This window comes from Strix uralensis, chromosome 2 (assembly GCF_047716275.1).
Source record: "Strix uralensis isolate ZFMK-TIS-50842 chromosome 2, bStrUra1, whole genome shotgun sequence".
In the NCBI taxonomy this organism is placed as follows: Eukaryota; Metazoa; Chordata; class Aves; order Strigiformes; family Strigidae; genus Strix; species Strix uralensis.
Window position 1 is genome coordinate 115,053,892 of NC_133973.1, and position 19,832 is coordinate 115,073,723.

Below are 19,832 nucleotides of genomic sequence, written 5' to 3' on the forward strand. Positions count from 1 at the left end.
TTCTTCCCACCCGGTCCCGTGTTAGCTGCAAGGACTGTCCCTACCCGGCTCTTTGTAGCACCAGGAGAAATGCAGAGGATCTGTAGGATTTAACCCTCTCTTGGCAGGTCGTTTCTTACACCTGCATAAGTAGGTAGGCAACAGATTCAGAGTTCCTCCATGCCTTACAGACTCTTTCCATTGCTGGAAAGGTTGAGGGATCTTTCAGTGGTTGTTCTCTGTTCTGAAGATACCTGGCTTCTTGTAGGCTCCTTAGATCATTGGATGTGAGAGAGAAATGTGCAACAGCAACACTCTTTCTTCTTTTTCTTTTTCCGAGTCTTCTTTGATTCCCAAACTAGATAACTCCTACTGCCTCTCTTTTTGGTTTTTTTTTTTCCTAGCAAAAGAAAAACCAAGACCCAAACACTTAACTTTCCACAGCAGCAAGCACCGTGTTTTACTCTGAATTGCAGCTGTAAATCTTGCCAGAATTACTGCTTAAGGTCACTTTGCTGGCAAAGTTTTATGAGCAATAGTAAAGGCATTTGGGTTGCTTCTCTGCAGTCTTTGCTTAAATTCAGCTCCTGCTTGGAAAACGATTTATAGCAACTAGTTTGAGGCTCTTTGGTGTGTTTGCTTTTATCGAACCACTAGACTGGGCAGAAGCTGATGGCGTAAGTTACAATGAAATCTTTCTTTTCAGCAGTCAGTGAGCAAATGTGTTTTTCCAGCCCCTACTGTTATTCCACGGCATACACTGTAAACTACATCTTAATTTTCTATGAAAGCTCTTTTTATCTGTGGAGAGGGATTGCTGCTGGTGTTCCAAGAAGTCAGCTTTTAAACAAGAAACCCAGCAGACTTTGCTGTAAAAATAAAAAAAAAAACAAAAACCAAGAAACTTTTATTCTCCATCTGATATGGATTAAGAGAAGTTGAAGGCAAAAGCTATGCTTTGTCACCATCCAGAACTGAGCAAAAGCTGGTACTGAAGGGAGGAGAGGAAGGAGTCGAATATAAGCAGAAGCTCGTTTTACATCCCAAGAACAACTGCCCTTCGAGTTTTTCGATAAATAACATCGCTCAAGTTGCTTTAGCTGGTAGTTTCAGCATCTCTACTCTTGAACATCTTGATTCATGAAAGAAATAATATCTGGAAATGATAAAAAACATTGCTGCCTTTCTTCTTGCTCCTAGCCAAGATATTCTGGCTTTGTAGGTAGATACGAAATGTTGTTCCTGTAAGACACATTTCAGCCTTTCTTGATGCAAGTTGTTGTATGAGAATGGATTCCTGTAGCTGTAAAAAACAATCTTCAATGCTCATTTTGATCCTGAGATGCCCATCTATCTACATAACTTGTTACAAGATTAGTCTAAAATGCTCTTTATCCCAGATATTTGGCAAAAACAGTATTAGTGAAGGTGTGCACCTTTAGAGATTTATTGATGCTTGTTAACTGTCACAACTGCTGTATGGTTTTGCTGTTTGTGAATAATAAATTCCTACTGCCAATAAAAATCTTATGTTGCAAGTGGAAATGAAAAATCTCCTTATAAATGTGCTTGAATACTAATACTGTGCTTTGCTGCTTGATAGGTGGCATCTTGTGTTTAAAGACCTAGGAACTGGCATCCCATGAATTAATGTCTCCACCACACAGCTACTTTCCTGGCAATGCAGTTCCACTATACCAGGCTGAAAGTTGTAGTCTGTTACAATTACTGGTTAAGTTGGGGAAGAATCTGGATTTTCTTCCTTTTGTGCCTTGTAGATTGCTGTACAAAAGGGCTTCTGCTGAGCCGAGTAGGTGTTCAGGAGGCTGTTTACATTTCTTGATATTAGCCTTTGAAATGATAATTAAATATCATTGGCAAAAAACCCCCCTCAAATTTATTTATGTTTTGTGTGACAAGTTTCATCAGCTGCTAGGTAATGATGGGGGAATGTGCTCTGTGAAGGAGGGTGGTGGAGGACCTGGCTGTGGTTTGGAAGGCTTTGACAGAAATAGGACACTTCCAGGGGTGATTTTTTTGTTCTGTCCTCGTTTGATACAGTTAAAAAAAAAAAAAGTTGCCAAGGTGTACTTTCCCATCTACACCAGGTCGTTTGGGATCCACAGGCCTTGTGAGCTGGCTGAATAAGAGTCAACAGCACAGTGTTTTGGTAGAAGATACCTAAGGAAGTGTCTGGTTCACAGAAGTAGTCCAGTAAGTCTGGACTCTGCTGTCCAAACTCAGTGGGATTGAAGCGTGGTCCTCTGACAATGTTAGTTTTGACCTATTCATTCACCTCTTTGCTGAAAAATCACCACTCCTATGGGAGAGCAGTTCAGGGACAGCAAGAACATGCAGTTTGGGGTGTCTTTGTCCTAAACTCTTGCAGATCAGTGTGGGAGAGCACATCTGTCAGAGTTCGCAGTAGACAAGAGGTTTCCTCTGCAAGAGCATTTACCCCTTGCCGTGTTGCTGCAGAAGTGAGTGATGTTGGAGATTGGTCCTTTTTTTTCCTGTTGCTAGTGCTAAAATTTGGAGGAGCGTGAGGCTAACCCATCAAGTTAAAGTATTTTAGGAATTTTGAAGAAAAGGATCGCATCTCTCATTTTCTTGGCTTTTTGGGGTTCTTGTTTTGAGGTTTGCATTGTGAAATGGTTGATGATAAAAACTTCCTGCTGAGTTTCACCTGTAACTGTGTGTCTCTGACCACCAGAATAGAGACTGGCCAGATTTCTTAGCTGATCAGTCCCACTATGCCCATGATTTATGTAGTAAATATTACCTGGGCAAAATCAAGAAGTATGGTTGTGTTCCATCATAAAATCAGAGAAACTTTTTCACGAAGCAACGTTCAAGTAATTTTCATCTTTTGTGCTTGTACTTTTTTAGCTTTGAAGAACAAGATGACCAGCAGTCACTTTGGGGAAAGCCCCAGGAAATAATTTTTTAAATGTGTCGTTTCACAATGTGAACTGTCTCTAATTTATGTATTTATGCATATTTCACAGCCAATTTGAGTTACCTTATGCTATTCTTCTAAACATATACATCATGACATTTATAGATCATTTTATATATATATATATAAAAAAATCACTTTATGTACGTATGATACTGCTGGGGATCACAAAAGCTATACAGGTGTCTTTAACAACATTCTTCAGAGCTGAATAACTTTGTTTAACATTTTTCTTCAAAGTTCCTCGTGCCAAAACAGTCTAACCGTGTAATTATCAGATCCACTTCACAGAATGTCAGAACAGAATTGTGATTCTCAAAACATTCTGGTTTAACAAGTTAAGACATCGTTAGACTTCTGCTGTCTTTTACTCTGCTAACACATTTCTTCTCCTGTTGCAAAAATAAATCATTTCTTCTTTTGTTGTAACAATCTGTCAAGTTCCTGAACAGGGAGTCCTTTCAAGAACAAGGTTCCTTTTTTCTGACACTGCTACAGTATGAGCATGTTGAGGTGGTCAGCAGTTCCAGAAGCAGGAACTTTAAGAAGGACATCAAATACTGTAAGAAGTAACGTATCAGACACTGGAAAAACTGTCACACAGGCAGATGTAAGATTGATGTCCACATTCAATTATCTACATGTAAATGTCAGACCATTAGATAAACGAAGGCTTTCCATGAATTTGCAACATTGCAGCCCTTCTTTGCAATAAACTATTGTAGGATTTTAAATATAAACAAAAAAAATTATTGCATTAAGAATAATGGGAAGTCACAAAAATTAGTTTAGAGTGAAAAGCACCAGGTGCTGATGGAACATTGTTACATGACGGAAAGCAAAAAATTGCAGCTCCTCTGTGAAGTCAGGAAGAAAAAGGGGGATACAGGAGGATGAAACACCTTCTACTGATTCAAGAGGAGATGATGAGCAGAGCTGTTACTTTTGCTAAACTTTTCATGCAAAGTCCTAGACAAGCATATTTTTTTTCCAGTATTTTAACACTTAGATTGCACTTAGATTCCTCCCCAAAATGACTCCAGGAAAATATGATGCTTTCTTCTCTTGGCTTACTAAGGTGAAAGGGAATTGCTTCAGTGGGTCTTCAAAGGTGTCTTTGAATAGGTCTTCTCTTCTGTAGAATTGTATGCCAGTCCTGTTTAATCTTTTCAGCAAGGTTATCTTCCAGAAACTGGAATGTACATAACAGAGTAAGTCCATGTTCAGAAGGTGTTACAGCACATTCAGTTCATTGCCAAAAAACTACGTAGTAGAAGTTTTGTGAAGAAGGCAGTATTGTTTGGGGGGTCTGTCCACTAAAACATATTTTGGCCTTAAATGTGTTTAATATTTTTTATGATTAGTATAAAGCTGTGGCTTTGAAGAAGACTGATTTCATTTGATGGAGAACTTGTGCATTTTGTGCTACAAACATTGATGCAGGCTTGAAGCATGGTATAAATGATGTCTTCACAGGTGTCCTGGGGCTTCTCATCGAAGGGTTGCTCTGGAGAGAAGGAAAACAAGCAAGCTGCAAGCAGAAGCAGAGGGCGAGAGTGGCCCCGGTGGGATGGAGCAGCCTAGCAGTTTATCTTCGGACACAGATCAGGGAATAGTGCCAGCTGAGCAGAGCTTCACCTCGCCCGCCCTTCCCACGTGGACAGACGAGCCCAGCATTGACAATCCGCCTTTTGAGGAGAACACAGTAGCAGACAGTATGTCATCACTTATCAAGTCTGTTTTATCAGATGTGGAAACATTTGTGGTGTCAGAGCTTATCTCTTGCCAACCGTGAATGCATGTCTTAATTTTCTGCTCTTTTCTCTTGCAATTCCTGGAGAAATATTAGTGGGTTTTAGTTATGTGCAAGTATACAACTGGGATAAGGTCACAGGAAGGAAAGAAGTATCTCAGGCTGTGTGCTAGATATCATGGTGCTGTATCATCATGTGTCATATGACGGTGCAGTAGTAATCTACTGGTAGCACTGGCCTTGCAGCGATTTGGAAGGGAGTATGTTTTCTGTAAAATTGCAAAAGTTGTTTTCTAAGATGAGATTTCTTTTCCCCTCTTCCCCCTTCCCCCCTGCCCGGATCAGCAGCCTTCCCACACACGGAGTGCTGTCCTGCTTGAGCGAAAAGGCAGCTGAGTAATTCCTGCATCCATCTGCACCGAATGAGCAGTAACATCTCTAGCATCTGGAATTTTAGAGAGGAAGCACTGAGCCTTACCACAGAGGAAGGTGGTCCTGTCCCCTTCCTTCTCTGTATTTGCAATCCTTTAGCATACCCCTTTTCCTCTTTAGTTGTCTCCATGTTTGCTTCAGAAATGAGCTCCTTCTCTTGACCCAGTAACTCAGTAGCAGCTCCTAGTGCCAGTTGTGAGACCAGCTGACGAAGAGGCATGACCAAGTCATGTGCCATGGGGTAACCCCTAAAACACATTTTTGTCATCATCATCAAATGTGAAGTGACCCAGTTGGAAATGAAGTGTATGAAATTTATTACAAAGGACAAGATCCAAGTGGTTCAGAATATCCTTTTCCAATCCAAGTGACCCAGTTTCAGGAAGCATGGATGCTACTAAGTTGTTAGCTGTTTCTAATGAGCTAGGTGTTCCAAGATGTAGTGGAACTAATCCATTTAGTTTGTTAAACCACTGTCTTGTGGCCTGTCTATATTGTCCTTTGGTGATTTGCTTTATTGAAAGTGAATGAGGTATAAAGGATATTAATCATCTTTCTTTTAAAAAATAATTGGCAGCAAATCAACAGCCACCTACCTTGCCTGAAGGAGAGATCACTACTATTGAAATTCATCGGTCCAATCCTTATATTGAATTAGGAATTAGCATAGTGGGTGGCAATGAAACGCCTTTGATCAACATTGTCATTCAAGAGGTTTATCGAGATGGGATCATTGCCAGAGATGGAAGACTTCTTGCTGGAGACCAAATACTGCAAGTATGGAACCTAATTACATATTCTGTCTGCTTGCTTTCCATTCACTTCTTGCAGAACTGCCTGTTAAATGAGATGGGAGATTTTCCTTGTCAGACAACGCTGTGTAAATGTTGCCTTTCCAATTATCAGTTGGAAGGCAAATTAATATTCAGAGCAGAGCCTGTTGTTCTAGCACTTTTGGCTATGATGTTTTATGTTGTTTGTCGGGCCAGACCCTGGAATTGCTTTTCCTCCTTAGCATCTCTTATCAATGTTTAAAATATGAGTTTATTTTTCTTGTTTTTAAATGTTGTGGGACTTGGTCTTTATTTCAGCTTTATGCGTGCTTTCTAAAGGAACCCAAGGTTACTTCTGGCTAACAAGTTGGCATAATTTGTCCTGTGTAAAAAGCAATTTGTGGATTGTAAGGCTGACTTCATCTAAACTGTTATTTTAATCTGGCTTCACTGTTACCTTCCAATAGCCTAGACAATTGACCTGCATTTTTCAGTATGTGTAAAAGAGTCATTGATACTCTTCACTGGCATGGTTTGAAGCAAGGGCACTCTAAATATTTTTCAAAAAAAGTAAACAAACAGTTAAAATTTGAGTTGGTTATGATCAAGTGTGTATTTTTGTTACGGTTTTAAGTAATTACCCACAGACAGTGTAAAAAGATCAAATTCTATTATTTTGGACTTTTAATCTTATATTAGAGGAAGGAGTTGTTTTATAGGACTCTTAAGAATGGTACTGAGTTCTACATAAACCAGAGAGTACTCCTGCTTTTTTCTATTTTTAATCATTCCACCTGAAACAAATATATTACCATAACTTCAAAATTACTTCAATAACAATGTTTGCTTTTGATCTCATAGCCTAAGATCAGTACAAAATTAGTATCAGCCTTTTTTATTTCACTTTTTTGAAATCAAGCCAACAGAAGTAGCTTAGATACTGTAGTTACCCTTGGAATGAAATTAGTTTGCACTTCAGAAAATAAAGTCTCTTTTGAGAAACGTGCCTTTTTTCTGTGCTAGCATAGTGGTGGGCCAAGAAAGCAACCCAAGAGGTTTCCAAAATGTTGCCTTTTTAACAAGCAGTTGCAAACACTGATTGAATGCTGCCTGATTTATTTCAATACTCAAGGGCTCTCCTTGGTTGCCAGAATAGGGAGCTTGAGCTCCAGTGAAGCTCTGGAAATTCTTGCTGTTTGGGCAGGTGTCAATTATAGTTTCCAAAGATGTAAGTGGCAATAAATTAATTATAAATAGGATTTATAAGCTGCAGTGAGTCTTCCCTATCAATGTGCTGGCACTGGGGCTGTCAGATGTTAGGGAGGTGTCCATCAGACTCCTTCTGTCATGCCAAGAGATAGGTACAGGAGGTAAAAGCCAAACTTTTTGGAAGATATGGTATCTTTATTGCTTTGAATTTACCTGCGCAGGTGCATTAAAATGACCAGGCTGGGTCTCTGCCGGCTGTAATTAAGTGCTGAGTTAGATGCAGCTCAGTGTGCACACTGCAGTTGGACATTCCTGAAAATGTCTTCAGAGGTTTTTATGAGCGGTAGAGGACTAAAAGAAAGCCAGAAAGGGCTGCGACGTGAAAGTCAGCATTTTCTTGCCCAGTCAAACAAGAAGTATTACCTTTTCAAGATCTGAGGGAACAGCATTTAGTAACAGCTATATAAAAGTGCATGTTGTCTGCAAGGTATAGATAGGTGCCTAACATTTCCAAAGTGCTCTACAAGTTCTCCCTTTCTTGTGCTGGACTGTGACTGTAATTCATGTAAAACATGTCCTAATGAGAATCTCTTTCCCCAAGAAATGCTAAGGCTGTTTTATTCTGAAGTGGTGAACTGCCTTGTAGAAAGAACAACTACATTTTATTGCATAAATTCTTCTGTGCCCTTTGAATGCTTCCATATTTTATGTATTTACTTTAGCTAGTGACAGCTAAAAATAAAACAATTTAATTTAAGGGCTCTGACGGATGAGCCCTAGTGGATTTTGCTGGTGGCAGCTCTAAATGTTATTTCTCCTAGCTATGCCTCCTTTTCCTCTGCCCAAGGTTACAGTCTGTCTCAGGGCAGTAGCAGACCAGGACACAGCCGTGGTTCAGTGTCTGAGCTTGTGGTGCTGCTGGGAGTGACAGTTTTGTACTGGGCATCGGGCTGGAGGATGCAGGTGCTCAGGGAGGGCTACCTCCTGCTTTGCTGCTGGAGCAGCAGCCTCTCTCTCTCACAGGGGTAGGGTCCCAGTGGGTACAGCTACCCCTTTGTCATGCCAAAACCATCATGGCCAAATTGTTTGACACTGACTCTTGGAGCCCCTCAACTCAGATGTGTGATGTAAATGTGGCGCTGTCACATATAGGTTTCTGGGTCATTTCTCTTCCTGTTTTTTTTAAAAGTGTTAATATTGCTATTAGATGGTGGGAAGCTGCAAGTTTGTATTTTAGGTTGCAGTGGGGACCATTAAAAGGCTTAGGTAAGGCAGGTCAGTGTAGTTCATTTGGCATTAGTTTCTATCTGCTGAAATTATGGGGCAGGGATTCCTCCATCGGGGCATAACAATATATGCTAAGGATGAAGTTTTAGTGTTAACTTTGAACCCCTTCTTACAGAATAAGGCAAATACAGCTTTTGTGCTGCTTTTTGTGGTGCTTGTGTTTTCTGCCAAATCTCATTGCACTGGTAATATCTTTACAGTGCAAGAAATGACTAAAGATTACTGATCTTTGTATCGGTGGGCCACATAACAAACAGAATTCTTGTTTATAGGGAGGGCAAGTTTAATCTGTGTTTCATTTACAACTGAATTTTGAGTGATACAGGTTATAAGTCTGAAACTCTGACCTAGTTGAAGATGGTGGAAAATTAAGTTCATGCTAAGGCTTGAGAACTAGTCCAAGTACCTTTTTCTACTGTCTTAATGAACAAATGTCATTATTCTCGATTTCAAGGGTTTTTCTAATTTTTCGCATCATGGAAGTACTGCATATTGTTAGACATAAGCTTTCTTCGGAGATTTGGATGTATTCTTTTTATAGATATTGTTTTATAGTTTTAAGTGATGCTGGGCTTGACACTGAAAGCACATGTAAAGTTCTTGTCCTGAAAAACAAATAATGTAAAGGTCTAAGGAAGACAAGTGTAGGAGACTAGGAGAACAAAAACCCTGGACTATGATGACAGAGAGTGTTCACTGTGAGAGAGATGTTGTCATCTCTGTGAGAAAAGGCCTCAAATTGTACCAGGAGAGATTGGGTATTAGGAAAAATTTCTTCACTGAAAGGGTTGTCAAGCATTGGAAAAGGCTGCCCAGGGAAGTGATTGAGTCGCTGTCCTGGAGGTATTCAAAAGACATGTAGATGTGGTGCTTAGGGACATGGTTAAGTGGTGGACTTGACAGTGTTAGATTAACAGTTGGATTCAATGATCTTAAGGTTCTTTTCCAACCTAAAAATCGATTTGTAGATTGAGCTGCCAAAGTGGGTTTGCAGGAGAGGATGGAAGGACGAGAGAGGAAGTCTGGTAGGGTCAGAGGTTGCTCCAAGGTTGGCTTTGCAGTGAGCTCTGAATTTAGTTTGGAAAGGACTTTATTTCCATAACCAGGAACAATTGAACACATGAAAATACCATTCTGAACACGTTTTTTGTTGTTGTTTTGCAGGTCAATAGCTTCGACATAAGCAACGTGTCTCACAACCACGCTCGAGCTGTGCTTTCCCAGCCTTGCTCGGTGCTGCACCTCACCGTGCTGAGAGAGAGGCGGTTCGGCAGCCGCACACACAACCACGCGGACACCACCAGCTCCTTGCGGGAAGACAGCTTTCAAGTGACGCTTCATAAACGTGACTCCAGTGAGCAGCTTGGCATTAAACTTGTACGCAGAACAGATGAGCCAGGAGTTTTTATTCTTGACCTTTTGGAAGGGGGGTTGGCTGCTCAAGACGGCAGGCTCTGCAGCAACGACCGCGTACTTGCAATTAACGGACATGACTTGAAGCACGGGACACCTGAGCTTGCTGCTCAGGTTATACAGGTAATTTGCATTCCCTACCTGAGTCCTTAGCTCAGCTTTATTTCTTGGGCAAAACCTGGGATAGAGTCTGTCCCGGACAGAATAGCTTGTGTAACGCCTAAAAGCCTGCAGTGATGCAATTTGCTGTGACTTATGTTCTGGAAATAATAGTGCAAAGCAGGGTCTGCTTTGGCACGTAGCAGATGCAACTTCACCTTCTCAGAAGTGAAAAGTGTGCATTAGTCTTTCTTGGCATATAGCCTGAAGATTAGAAGAGTGCTCGTGTGAGCAAGGAGAGTACCATGTAGCCTGTTGCTTAACAGAACAAAAAAAAAGAAAATATTGTATTTATGTACATACTGTAGTTTTAATCTCTGAGTAAGCTCTGTAAAAGTGGGCTTTGTTCTGTATTGATTTGCCTATGTGTGGAATCGGGGTTAAAACAGGAAAGTGGTTTGTCAGACTTTGTAGAGGCAACAGGTAGCAGCTGGGAGGACAAAAATAGGTCTTCCTTGAGTCCTGTGCAGTAAAACTCATTTTCTGAGTGTTAAAAAAAGGGCTATTCCCAATGTCTGGCTCTGCTCTGGACACAAATATTCCTAAAGCCTGATGCAGTGTGACATATGACCCTTCCCTGTTCCCACAGGAAAACCTTTACTCCATGCCTTTCTCCCAGTCTGTAAGGAAACAGCTGCAGCACATTGCTGCTTCCTGCTGATGGGATGTTGGTGAAAATTGTTCTGGTTTTAGGAAAGTTGGAATAGACCAGTAGTAGGTTCTTGCAGTCTAGCACAGTCATCTCTGCTTAACCCAGCACCACATAGAGAAGTCCGATACAAATAAGTAGTAAATATTTGTTTCAGGAATTGTTTCAAGAGCTTCCCCTGCAGTTAAAGGAAAATAACAATGATATTGGGAATTGTAATTTCAGTTTCCCAGTTTTTGGATACAGTGAAGTGGTCAGAATTTTACAGTGGGTAACTTGTATCTATTGAGGTGTGGTTTTGCAGCAATAGAAAGAGTCGATATTCTATTTAACATCTGGCTACTAAGTCTCCCAGTACTCCCCAAACTCCACAGTTTGATGGTCTGCACATATATAACATCCTTCTTGGAAGTCTCTTTGGGAAGTACCAGAGGTGTTCAGAGCTGTTGACCAAAATCTGCAGACCCTGGAGCCATCACATGGGCATTTCTTTCGTTTATTGCTACACGTTGCAGAAGTTCACGGAGGCTGCAAACGGAATTGGGTGAATTTTCATGTTTGAAGCTTCATAACATAAAGTGAGACATGGTCCTTTTGGCAAAAGATTTCCAGCTGATGTAAACGTAACATCAGAGGCAAAGGAGGAGTGTTAATATCCCCTCTGTTTTGGGAGGAATTGCAGCAAGAAGCAAGTAAGGGACTGTGCAGTCTAAGCAGTTTGTGGTACCCCCAGGAACTGGAAAACTGGAAAACTAGTTCTGTTGTTGTTTTGTTTCATATTTCATCATACGTTTTCCTCCCTCTCTGCTAATAATCAATATCCTATCAACTTCATTACTTTGCTTTATATTTTCAACAGGCTAGTGGGGAGAGAGTGAATTTGATCATCTCTAGACCCCTGAAGTCACAGACAGTCAGTATTATCCGAGACACTGGGACTCACAACAGCAACCCACACCAACACCAGTCCCAGCAGCTGTTTCACAGCAGACCCAACTCACATAAGGTTGGTGTTTCTCCTTCTAAGAGGTATAAATAACCATTTTACTCGCATGATGGTCTAAGTGTGTAGCAAGGCAAGACTGGAAAAAAGGATTATATCTTCTTTTTTGCCTACTTTACAAAAAAAAAAAATATGACAACTTCCAAGTACTCAAGTCCTGCATCATGTCTGGAGTGGAAACAGAAGATATGCAACAGCTTTTCAGTATTTTTTTTGATTTGCTGACTGCAGTGAAAGAAGCAAGTTCTCTGAGCTCATACAGCTGTAGTTGTTAGACCTTGTCTAAGACAGTGGCTCATGTGTTACTGCTGCATGGAAGAGCTGTCATTCAAGAACGTTATTTTTTTGTTGCTGCTGTGCTGGCTGCAACCAGCAAGGACAGGAGGTGTGGTACACACCTCAGTCATATAAAGAGCATGTTGGAGGGATGTGTCATCTCCTCCATGAGCCAGCAATGCTGGCTGCAAGACTGCTGAGTTCTGCAGGGTCGAGTATGGAGAGAATTCCATGAAGCTAGCGTCAAATTATCTGGAAGACCTGCAAAAATAAAGCCTGTGCTGGAGATGTTCTTGTAGTTAGAAAAATATGACTTCTCACTGTAGAGAAGTTGATTTTGTGAAATAATTGTCATGTTGACTATGTCAACCAAGCCACCTTTCCTCCTGTCCACTCTGTTGGCATCATTGTTTAATGTCATGCTTCTCTTGGGAGGATTTGCATGTGTTGATAGTATTTTCTTTTAAAAGTCTGCATAATTTCAGAAAAGAACAAATGAGGTCCTAGGAAGCTTGTTTTTCTCCTGAGGGACAAAGGTGAAGTTCCTGAATACGGTTAGTGGCTGTTAGTATTTGCCACAACATTAGGCCACATCAGCACAATGATTACAGCTCATCTATATCAGAGCTTGAACCCACTTTCTGTCTGCCAGCATTGGTTGTGTTCATATCACAGTTCCAAAGCTGATCTGTTGGCTGAGCTGATTTCCCTCATGTATCAATGCTATCTGTGGGCTCTTTCAAACTGGGAAGTCCCATGTAACCACAAGTGGACATTTCCCATGTTTCATACCATTTATTTTTGCCTGCCTCTCATTAACCTACAATTGGGTTAGAAGTCTTGTGGCTTGAAATATGTTTATATAATTTCATGGCATCAGCTGGTTAGTCCTAAAGCCTGAAGACTAAAGAAGGAGCTGTCTTTATAAGCTATGGTATGTATACATATAGCTTCATACGTGATTAACATGTATATATGAGGAGCAGAGTCAGTCAGAAGGAGCATGTGACACTGGAAGTCGAAGAAAGAGGTATTGCCATTTTCCAAGAGAAGGCAGGGTAATAAATAAGCATTTGTAGTTGGAAGAATCTCCCAGGTTATTTCTTCTGCTGTTTTGGATTCCTTGCAAGTATTCTGTTAATTTAAGATGCTGCTCTGGGTGTTATGTGCTGTGGTTTGAATGTATCACTAAATATCCTGAAGAACAAGAGCTTCAGCAAATAAAATATACTTTGATTCAGCTTTAGATCCTTTTGCTTGGACTAAACTTTATAATTCAGTTGTTAGAGAATGAAATACAGGATCTCTTCTTGCTTCAAGTCAGGGTCTTTGTTGTAATCATTAGGGAGACTGCACAAGGCACCCATTACCAGCCTATAGCATTAATTTGCCTTAGTTACTTTGTGCTCTAGGGGATTCTACATACCAGCTGTGAAAGAAAACATGACATTTAAGGGCTTTAAATGGTCTCTCTTTGTCATCATGTATTTTCATTTCTTTGGAGCTTCTTTGTAGTTCTGGGTCATATTCTACTGACAAATGACGTAACGCTTATGTTCACCAAGACATCAAAAGGTTTTTCTGTTTTGTGTCCCATTTTTTGACCATATAGTTCTGTAGTGCAGTTCTAAAATTTAGCCTATTCCAGTGGAGGAGGCTAAGAAAAACTGGAGTGAGATTTTCAAGATGGGCCTTTATAAACTTTCTGTCTATATATAAGTGTCTACATGAGTGGCTCTTTTTTTCTTTTTTCTGACCTGGAGGACATCCAGCCAAAGCTGATTTGGACTACTTAGTCCTTTTAAACCATTCTGTTAAAATGCCAAAGTATAGCTTTGGGGTGTATTTAGTTGTGTTTTGTTCTGTTGTGGTTTTTTAAGTTTTAACAATATTATTTATTCTTGTCAAACAGGATCTCTCCCAGTGCGTTACATGCCAAGAAAAGCACATTACTGTGAAAAAAGAGCCACATGAATCTCTGGGAATGACAGTGGCAGGAGGCAGAGGCAGCAAAAGTGGCGAACTGCCCATCTTCGTGACAAGTGTACAGCCTCATGGATGTTTGGCAAGAGATGGCCGGATTAAACGAGGTGGGGCTTGGCTTTCCTGGTGGCACGGGTGGCTTCTGATTGCTGTTTGATGAGTACATGCTCTGGAGTCAGGTGGTGTCAAAAAGTCTTTTCACAGATGTAGGGAAAGCCTGATGGATGCTTTTCTTCATGTTTCAATAATGGAAACAGAGTATTTAGTATTGCATTTCCACCTTTCTGGGAAAGGGATGTTTAGAGAATGATAGCAGGGGAAGCGGATAAGACCAGGAAATGTCTGGTTAAATTCTTTAAAGCTGGTGGTAATCCCCTGAGCTGAGGGTCTGGTGTGATTCTTTGTACTGTAGTGCACGCATCCTGTTTTTGTGGTTAATTTGGTGGGCTGTGCCCCTTCTCTGTCGGGGGAATCTCTGCTACTCAGTGTAATACCTGAACAGCAGAAATGCTCTGATGACAGGCCACAGCTCTCCTGTGCTAAATTTACCCCCAAAACTACGTCAGTGTTGACCCTGGTTCCTGAATGCTTTCTTATCCTCTGGGAGAGCTTTGGTTTGCTGGTGTTCAGGGGTGCTACAGCACCCGTCCGAGTTCCTCAGCTTTGCGGAAGAAAACCAGGAGGTGGAGGTTAGACTCGTTGTAGGTGAAGGCAGATCGATACCAAGGCATTTGGTGATTAAAACGTACTGTGCTGTATGTGAAACAACGACTGCCTGTGGGATCTCTGCGATTCAGAGTTCACAGAATTACAGATTGTTTTCAGAAAGAAATAGTGGAAAAAAACTTCACAGATTGCAAATTTAAAAAGAACAGTGTGGGAGCATCCTTATATGCTTCTGAGAGAGGGAGATTTACACCCACATACCAACGGGTAAGCTTTCTTTTTATGTACTACTATGAAAAACACACTTGATGGAAGAATTGCAATTGCTCTTTCATTGTGTAACATTTTTAAAGTAGCCACAGCAGCAACAAAAATTATTTCAAGTTAAGCTGCACCTCAACTTTAGCTTTCCCTGGGAGGAAAAAGCTTTTCAAAAATGAGTCGTTCCAAACGTGGCCCAGGTGTTCACACTTCTGCTTTGTTTTTTCTGGCTTTCATCAGTAAGTGAGACATTGTGTGAAAGAGGACAGTGTCACTGCTTGGGCAGTAAATAACATTCTTGTTGTCATCCTGAGACTTTTTATAAATATTCTGAAATAACATAAAAATTGTGACAATTTTTTTTTTTAGTGGCTTTGACTCTTTCTAGATTATCTTTGTAGAGATGCTGTTTCTTTCTTCTAATGGACTGGTTTTTGTACCAATCTTTCCAGTTGTTTTTTAATTCCATTTTGGTTTCCCAAGTAACAAATTAGAAAAAGCGGAAGACCTAAAACACTCTGTGGAGCCTCACTTATCTACAAGAGCTGGTTACTTTGTGGTGCCTGTATTGTTTCCTTCCATCATTCATCCTTCCCTTTTAGTTAGGGTGGACCTAAGATCCACCACTGGAAACAATTATGTAGTGGCATCTGCTATAGCAGTTGCAGTTGAGATGATGAGGTGCTTAGGTAATTTCTGTCTCAAATTTTCAGGGCCATATACCATAGAAGTCACAGCATTTTATGTGTTACGTGGAAGTAAATGATACTAGTCCAGCTTAATAGTTCAATACATTAATGTTTCAAACTTGACAGTATAAGGTTTCAGAGCTGTTCACATTCCCAGGCTGTTAGTTCAGACTGTCTCAGCTCCAAAAAATACAGTATTAAATGAAACCCTGGTGCGGGAGGTGCTGTTGGTAGGAATGACTCTGACAGACTGATGTGTTCTCACTTGCGCCTTTGAACAGGTGATGTGCTGCTTAACATCAACGGCATCGATTTGACTAACTTAAGTCACAGTGAGGCAGTGGCCATGCTGAAAGCTAGTGCTGCCTCTTCGGTAGTTGCCCTGAAAGCCCTGGAAGTTCAGATCGTAGAAGAACAGCCCCAGACTAATGAAGAACAATTGAGTACCATCAGTGAAAATGAATACGATGCCAGCTGGTCACCGTCATGGGTCATGTGGCTGGGACTTCCAAGGTACGGAATTAATTGATAAAGTAATTAGTTATCTGTTTTAAGCTAAGTCCAAGAGAGATACAGAAGCAGAGACCTTATTAGTTGCAGCACATCTGCCCTTATTTCTGACTGACTGACCATCTCGGCTATATTCGGTTGGCAGTGTGCTTATGAAGCAGACTGTGAACAGGAGCAACGTTTCCTTAGGGAACTGGAAGATGAATTTGGTTTATCCCTTCACCGTAGTAACTACCCATGTGAATTCTTGGCATTGAACACAAGTCATCTTTTCTATTGTTTAACCATATTGTAACTTTATGTAGAATATCTAAAACCAGAGAGATTGTTAATGAAAACACAAAGCATATACCCTTTGCTAACCTGCTACCTACATTTACAATGCCAAATATATAACTTTAGAATATTGGATCAGACTTGCTATTCTGACAGACTCTTGACACGGGTCTCTTGCACACGTATAAGCTGTAATTACAAATCCCCCTTGGTTTTGGGTTTTTTATTTTTCAAGAACTCACTATCATCTCTGCCAAACACAAAAACTCTTAAAGATCTGCACCGAGCTCCCTCACCTTGAATAATCTGCAGTCTGCTGGACATCACCATGTTTCATTTTTACTGTTCTGTTTTTCACTGTCTTGTGGCTACAGCTATAAGCTTATTCCGGCATTGCTTGCTATCAAGAAGAGTTCCCACTACAGCAAATAGTGTTGTTAACTTCAGACAGGGTGTGCAGGTTAATTCCTCTCCCTCTGGTAAGAGTTACTGGACTCAGGTCTGTAGTTTAAGCATAAAACCACAACAAGATATATTGGTAACATACCAGGCGTATTGGTAACAGAATTGCAGTTGAAGATAACAGAGCCATGCACTGGCCCTCCAAAGTTTTCACATTTTTTCAGAGTTCTACTATCAATTAATTTCTCTTCCATTCAAGTACTAATGAGTTACCGAATCTCAATAAACAGCTCTCAGTTTTGGTAAATATACTTCCTTTCCATGCTTCAGCAGCAGTTTATTGCTTATATACCACAGACGCTCATGCGTGGCTCCTAAAGTTATGTTATGCATTGTGCTGCTGTTCATTAAATAAGTGTTGTACATCAGTAAAGAACTTAGCATCTTTTTTACCCAAAAGTTAATTTCTCTGTTTGGGTTTTTTTTTAATTACAGTCATTGCCAACTTCATTGGCAAGAATTAATTTTCACTGGGAGAAATAACATATACCAGTAGTGAAGCATGATCTGAATTATTTACATTCTGTGTAATAAAATGGTTAGTCATTTATATTTTCATTACTGGTGATGCATCAGTTCAGAGGTAGTGAAGATGATGCATGGATTTTTAGATGTTTACTTAAAGTAGAATAAGCCTAAACTGCCTGGGGGTGGAAGAAAAACGCACTGCATTTTTGACTGGCAAACTAAATGCATCAGGTATCCATTTTCCACCCACGTTCTTGCCACCTGTGAAACCCCTAAAATGCCATTCCATTACTGTCAGTTTACAGAGTTAACTGTATTTCATTATTCTAGCACTGCATTATTTCTTTTGAAACACTTTTCTGTCTCAAGATTGTGGGTTTTTTTAGTAATCAGTTCAAATACTGCAAAATTACTCTGGGAACAGAAGTCTAATCACCATCCCTCCCCTTCTCTTCCACGCTTAGCACAGTGGTAATGATGAGACAGCAGGTGTTGTGCCTACTATAAAAATATCTGTATGTGGTATACATCGCTTTTTCTCTTGCTATCCTGTGTTTCCATTCGACAGCTGCCTACATAGCTGCCATGACGTAGTACTGCGGCGGAGTAATTTAGGGAGCTGGGGTTTCAGTATCGTCGGTGGCTACGAGGAGAACCACACGAACCAGCCTTTCTTCATTAAAACAATTGTTCTTGGAACTCCTGCGTACTTTGATGGAAGATTAAAGTAAGTTAAAATAATAGTTGTAATAATAATAATAACACTTTAAATACTTACATGCTGGTGCAACTAATTGCTTAAGGAAATACACTGTAGCACCTTGTGCTGGGGGGATCATGCAGCCCAGTAGTGCTTTGCCTCCCTGATGAGTGTGATGCAGGGAAGTACAGGGTGTTTCTGCTGAGAAAAGGGTGTCTGTCAGAGATGATGTTTCTGCTGGTACCTCTGTCATCTCCCGTCCTCCTCCCCAGCTGTAGTGCTGATGTCACCTGCTGTCTCCCATCTCCCTGTTGAATGCTTCTTTAGGCCAAGAGACATTGCAAAATGTGTATGTGCAGAACTGGCTAGTTCGTAACATTTTTGTCTTCCTAGAGAACAGCTCAAAACTTAGACCTTACTTCTGTAAAGTGGGGAAAACTGCTTTATCCTTTCATATAGCCTTCTGAAGTCACTGCTGGAAACTCTGGTACTGAAGATGGGTGCTGCCGCTTTAATGGAAAGGCGATAAAGTAGATGAAAAAGTCAGTACCTCTGAAAAAATTGTTAAGGAACCAAGTCCCTATGTCAGTGCCCTGAGAGTCATTAGTTGACAGGAAAATCACTAATAAATGAGACAAGTTCATTGGAGGCCCCTGAGATGGGGGGAGCTGGAGCACTTGTCCTACAAGGAGAGGCTGGGGAAGCTGGGCTTGCTCAGTCTAGAGCAGAGGTGTCTTCAGGGACACCTAACAGCCCCTTCCAGTACCTACAGAGACATTGTTGAGGAGATGGAGCCCAGGCTTTTCACAGCGGTGCAGGGCAAAAGGAAGAGAGACAATGGGCACAAATTGACAGAGGAGGTGGAGACTGGTTATAAGGAGAAACTGCTTCCCCATGAGGATGGTCAGGCAGTGGCATAGGTTGCCCAGTCTCAATCCTTGGAGGTTTCCAAGACCCAACTGGATAAAGCCCTGAGCAACCTGGTCAGATCTCACAGCCAGGCTTGCTTTGAGCAGGAGGTGGGACTAGAGACCTCCTGAGGACCCCTCTGACCTTAATGATTATACGATTCTACTTGCATGGTATGTTTGGATGCAACCCTGAGGTCTAATATACGTATATGTATCTTAGCCTTGTGTAGAATTAGTTCAGAACTAGGACTTACAGTTCCTATTAAAGGCTCTCTTGTTCATAAACTGATCTTTTGTGAAGGTGGCAGTAAAGAATATGCAACTTGAAGTTTTATGGCATGATTTTTATGTGTAAATTTACTTACAAAGTAGCTTAAGTAAAAATGTACTTATGCCTAGAGCCTTGCCAGTAACTGATTTTTCAGTTCAATGACTAAATAAATAAATGAAAAAATAGCTTGGCTGAACATGAAATTAGATTTTTTTTTTTTTTTTTTTGGCCAACTATGAAACAGTTTGGATTAAATGAAAGATTTCAGTTCAACCCAAAGTAAATAATTTCAGATTGGGGAATTAATAACTAGAAGTCTTCACACAAATGGAAATTCAAGCATCATTCCTAAGGAGAGGGGAAGAGTGGTTGTAGTCACACTTACCCCCTTGTAAGGAATAGAAGAGATGCCCATGTGTGGTATTGTGATAGAGTACCCTCTGTTCAAATGTACTGTCTTGCTGAGTATATGGACTTGAAAATGGGCCATCAACGAGGGAGAGCACCATGAGTTATCCTGGGGCAGGGCTTTTTGAAGCTGTTCTGTTTTGTTTAAACTATCTAAATGTTGTGTTTGGCTAGAGAGGAAGGAAGAAAGTAACTTCACAGTTCAATAGTTAAGACAGTTTTCTGCCTACGTTATCTGTCTGGTGTGATTTTTATAGAAGGTGAAATGACTTCAGCAGGAAGGCTGAGTGAGCGAGACCCCACTCAGTGAACTGTAACATTGTAGTTTGGGTGAT

At 40.7% G+C, this 19,832-nt stretch overlaps 1 protein-coding gene across 9 annotated transcripts in view; it reads left to right on the forward strand.

The window, feature by feature from the left end:
* Positions 1 to 19,832, forward strand: part of LNX2 (ligand of numb-protein X 2) — a 59,971-nt gene that overhangs the window by 36,838 nt on the left and 3,301 nt on the right. For all 9 annotated transcript variants that reach the window (XM_074859910.1, XM_074859909.1, XM_074859915.1 and 6 more), the window contains 7 exons: positions 4,415 to 4,653; positions 5,701 to 5,900; positions 9,557 to 9,928; positions 11,473 to 11,619; positions 13,805 to 13,982; positions 15,773 to 16,004; positions 17,776 to 17,934. In XM_074859910.1, the coding sequence (XP_074716011.1) occupies positions 4,415 to 4,653; positions 5,701 to 5,900; positions 9,557 to 9,928; positions 11,473 to 11,619; positions 13,805 to 13,982; positions 15,773 to 16,004; positions 17,776 to 17,934 (1,527 nt within the window). The remainder of the gene's footprint in view (positions 1 to 4,414; positions 4,654 to 5,700; positions 5,901 to 9,556; positions 9,929 to 11,472; positions 11,620 to 13,804; positions 13,983 to 15,772; positions 16,005 to 17,775; positions 17,935 to 19,832) is intronic.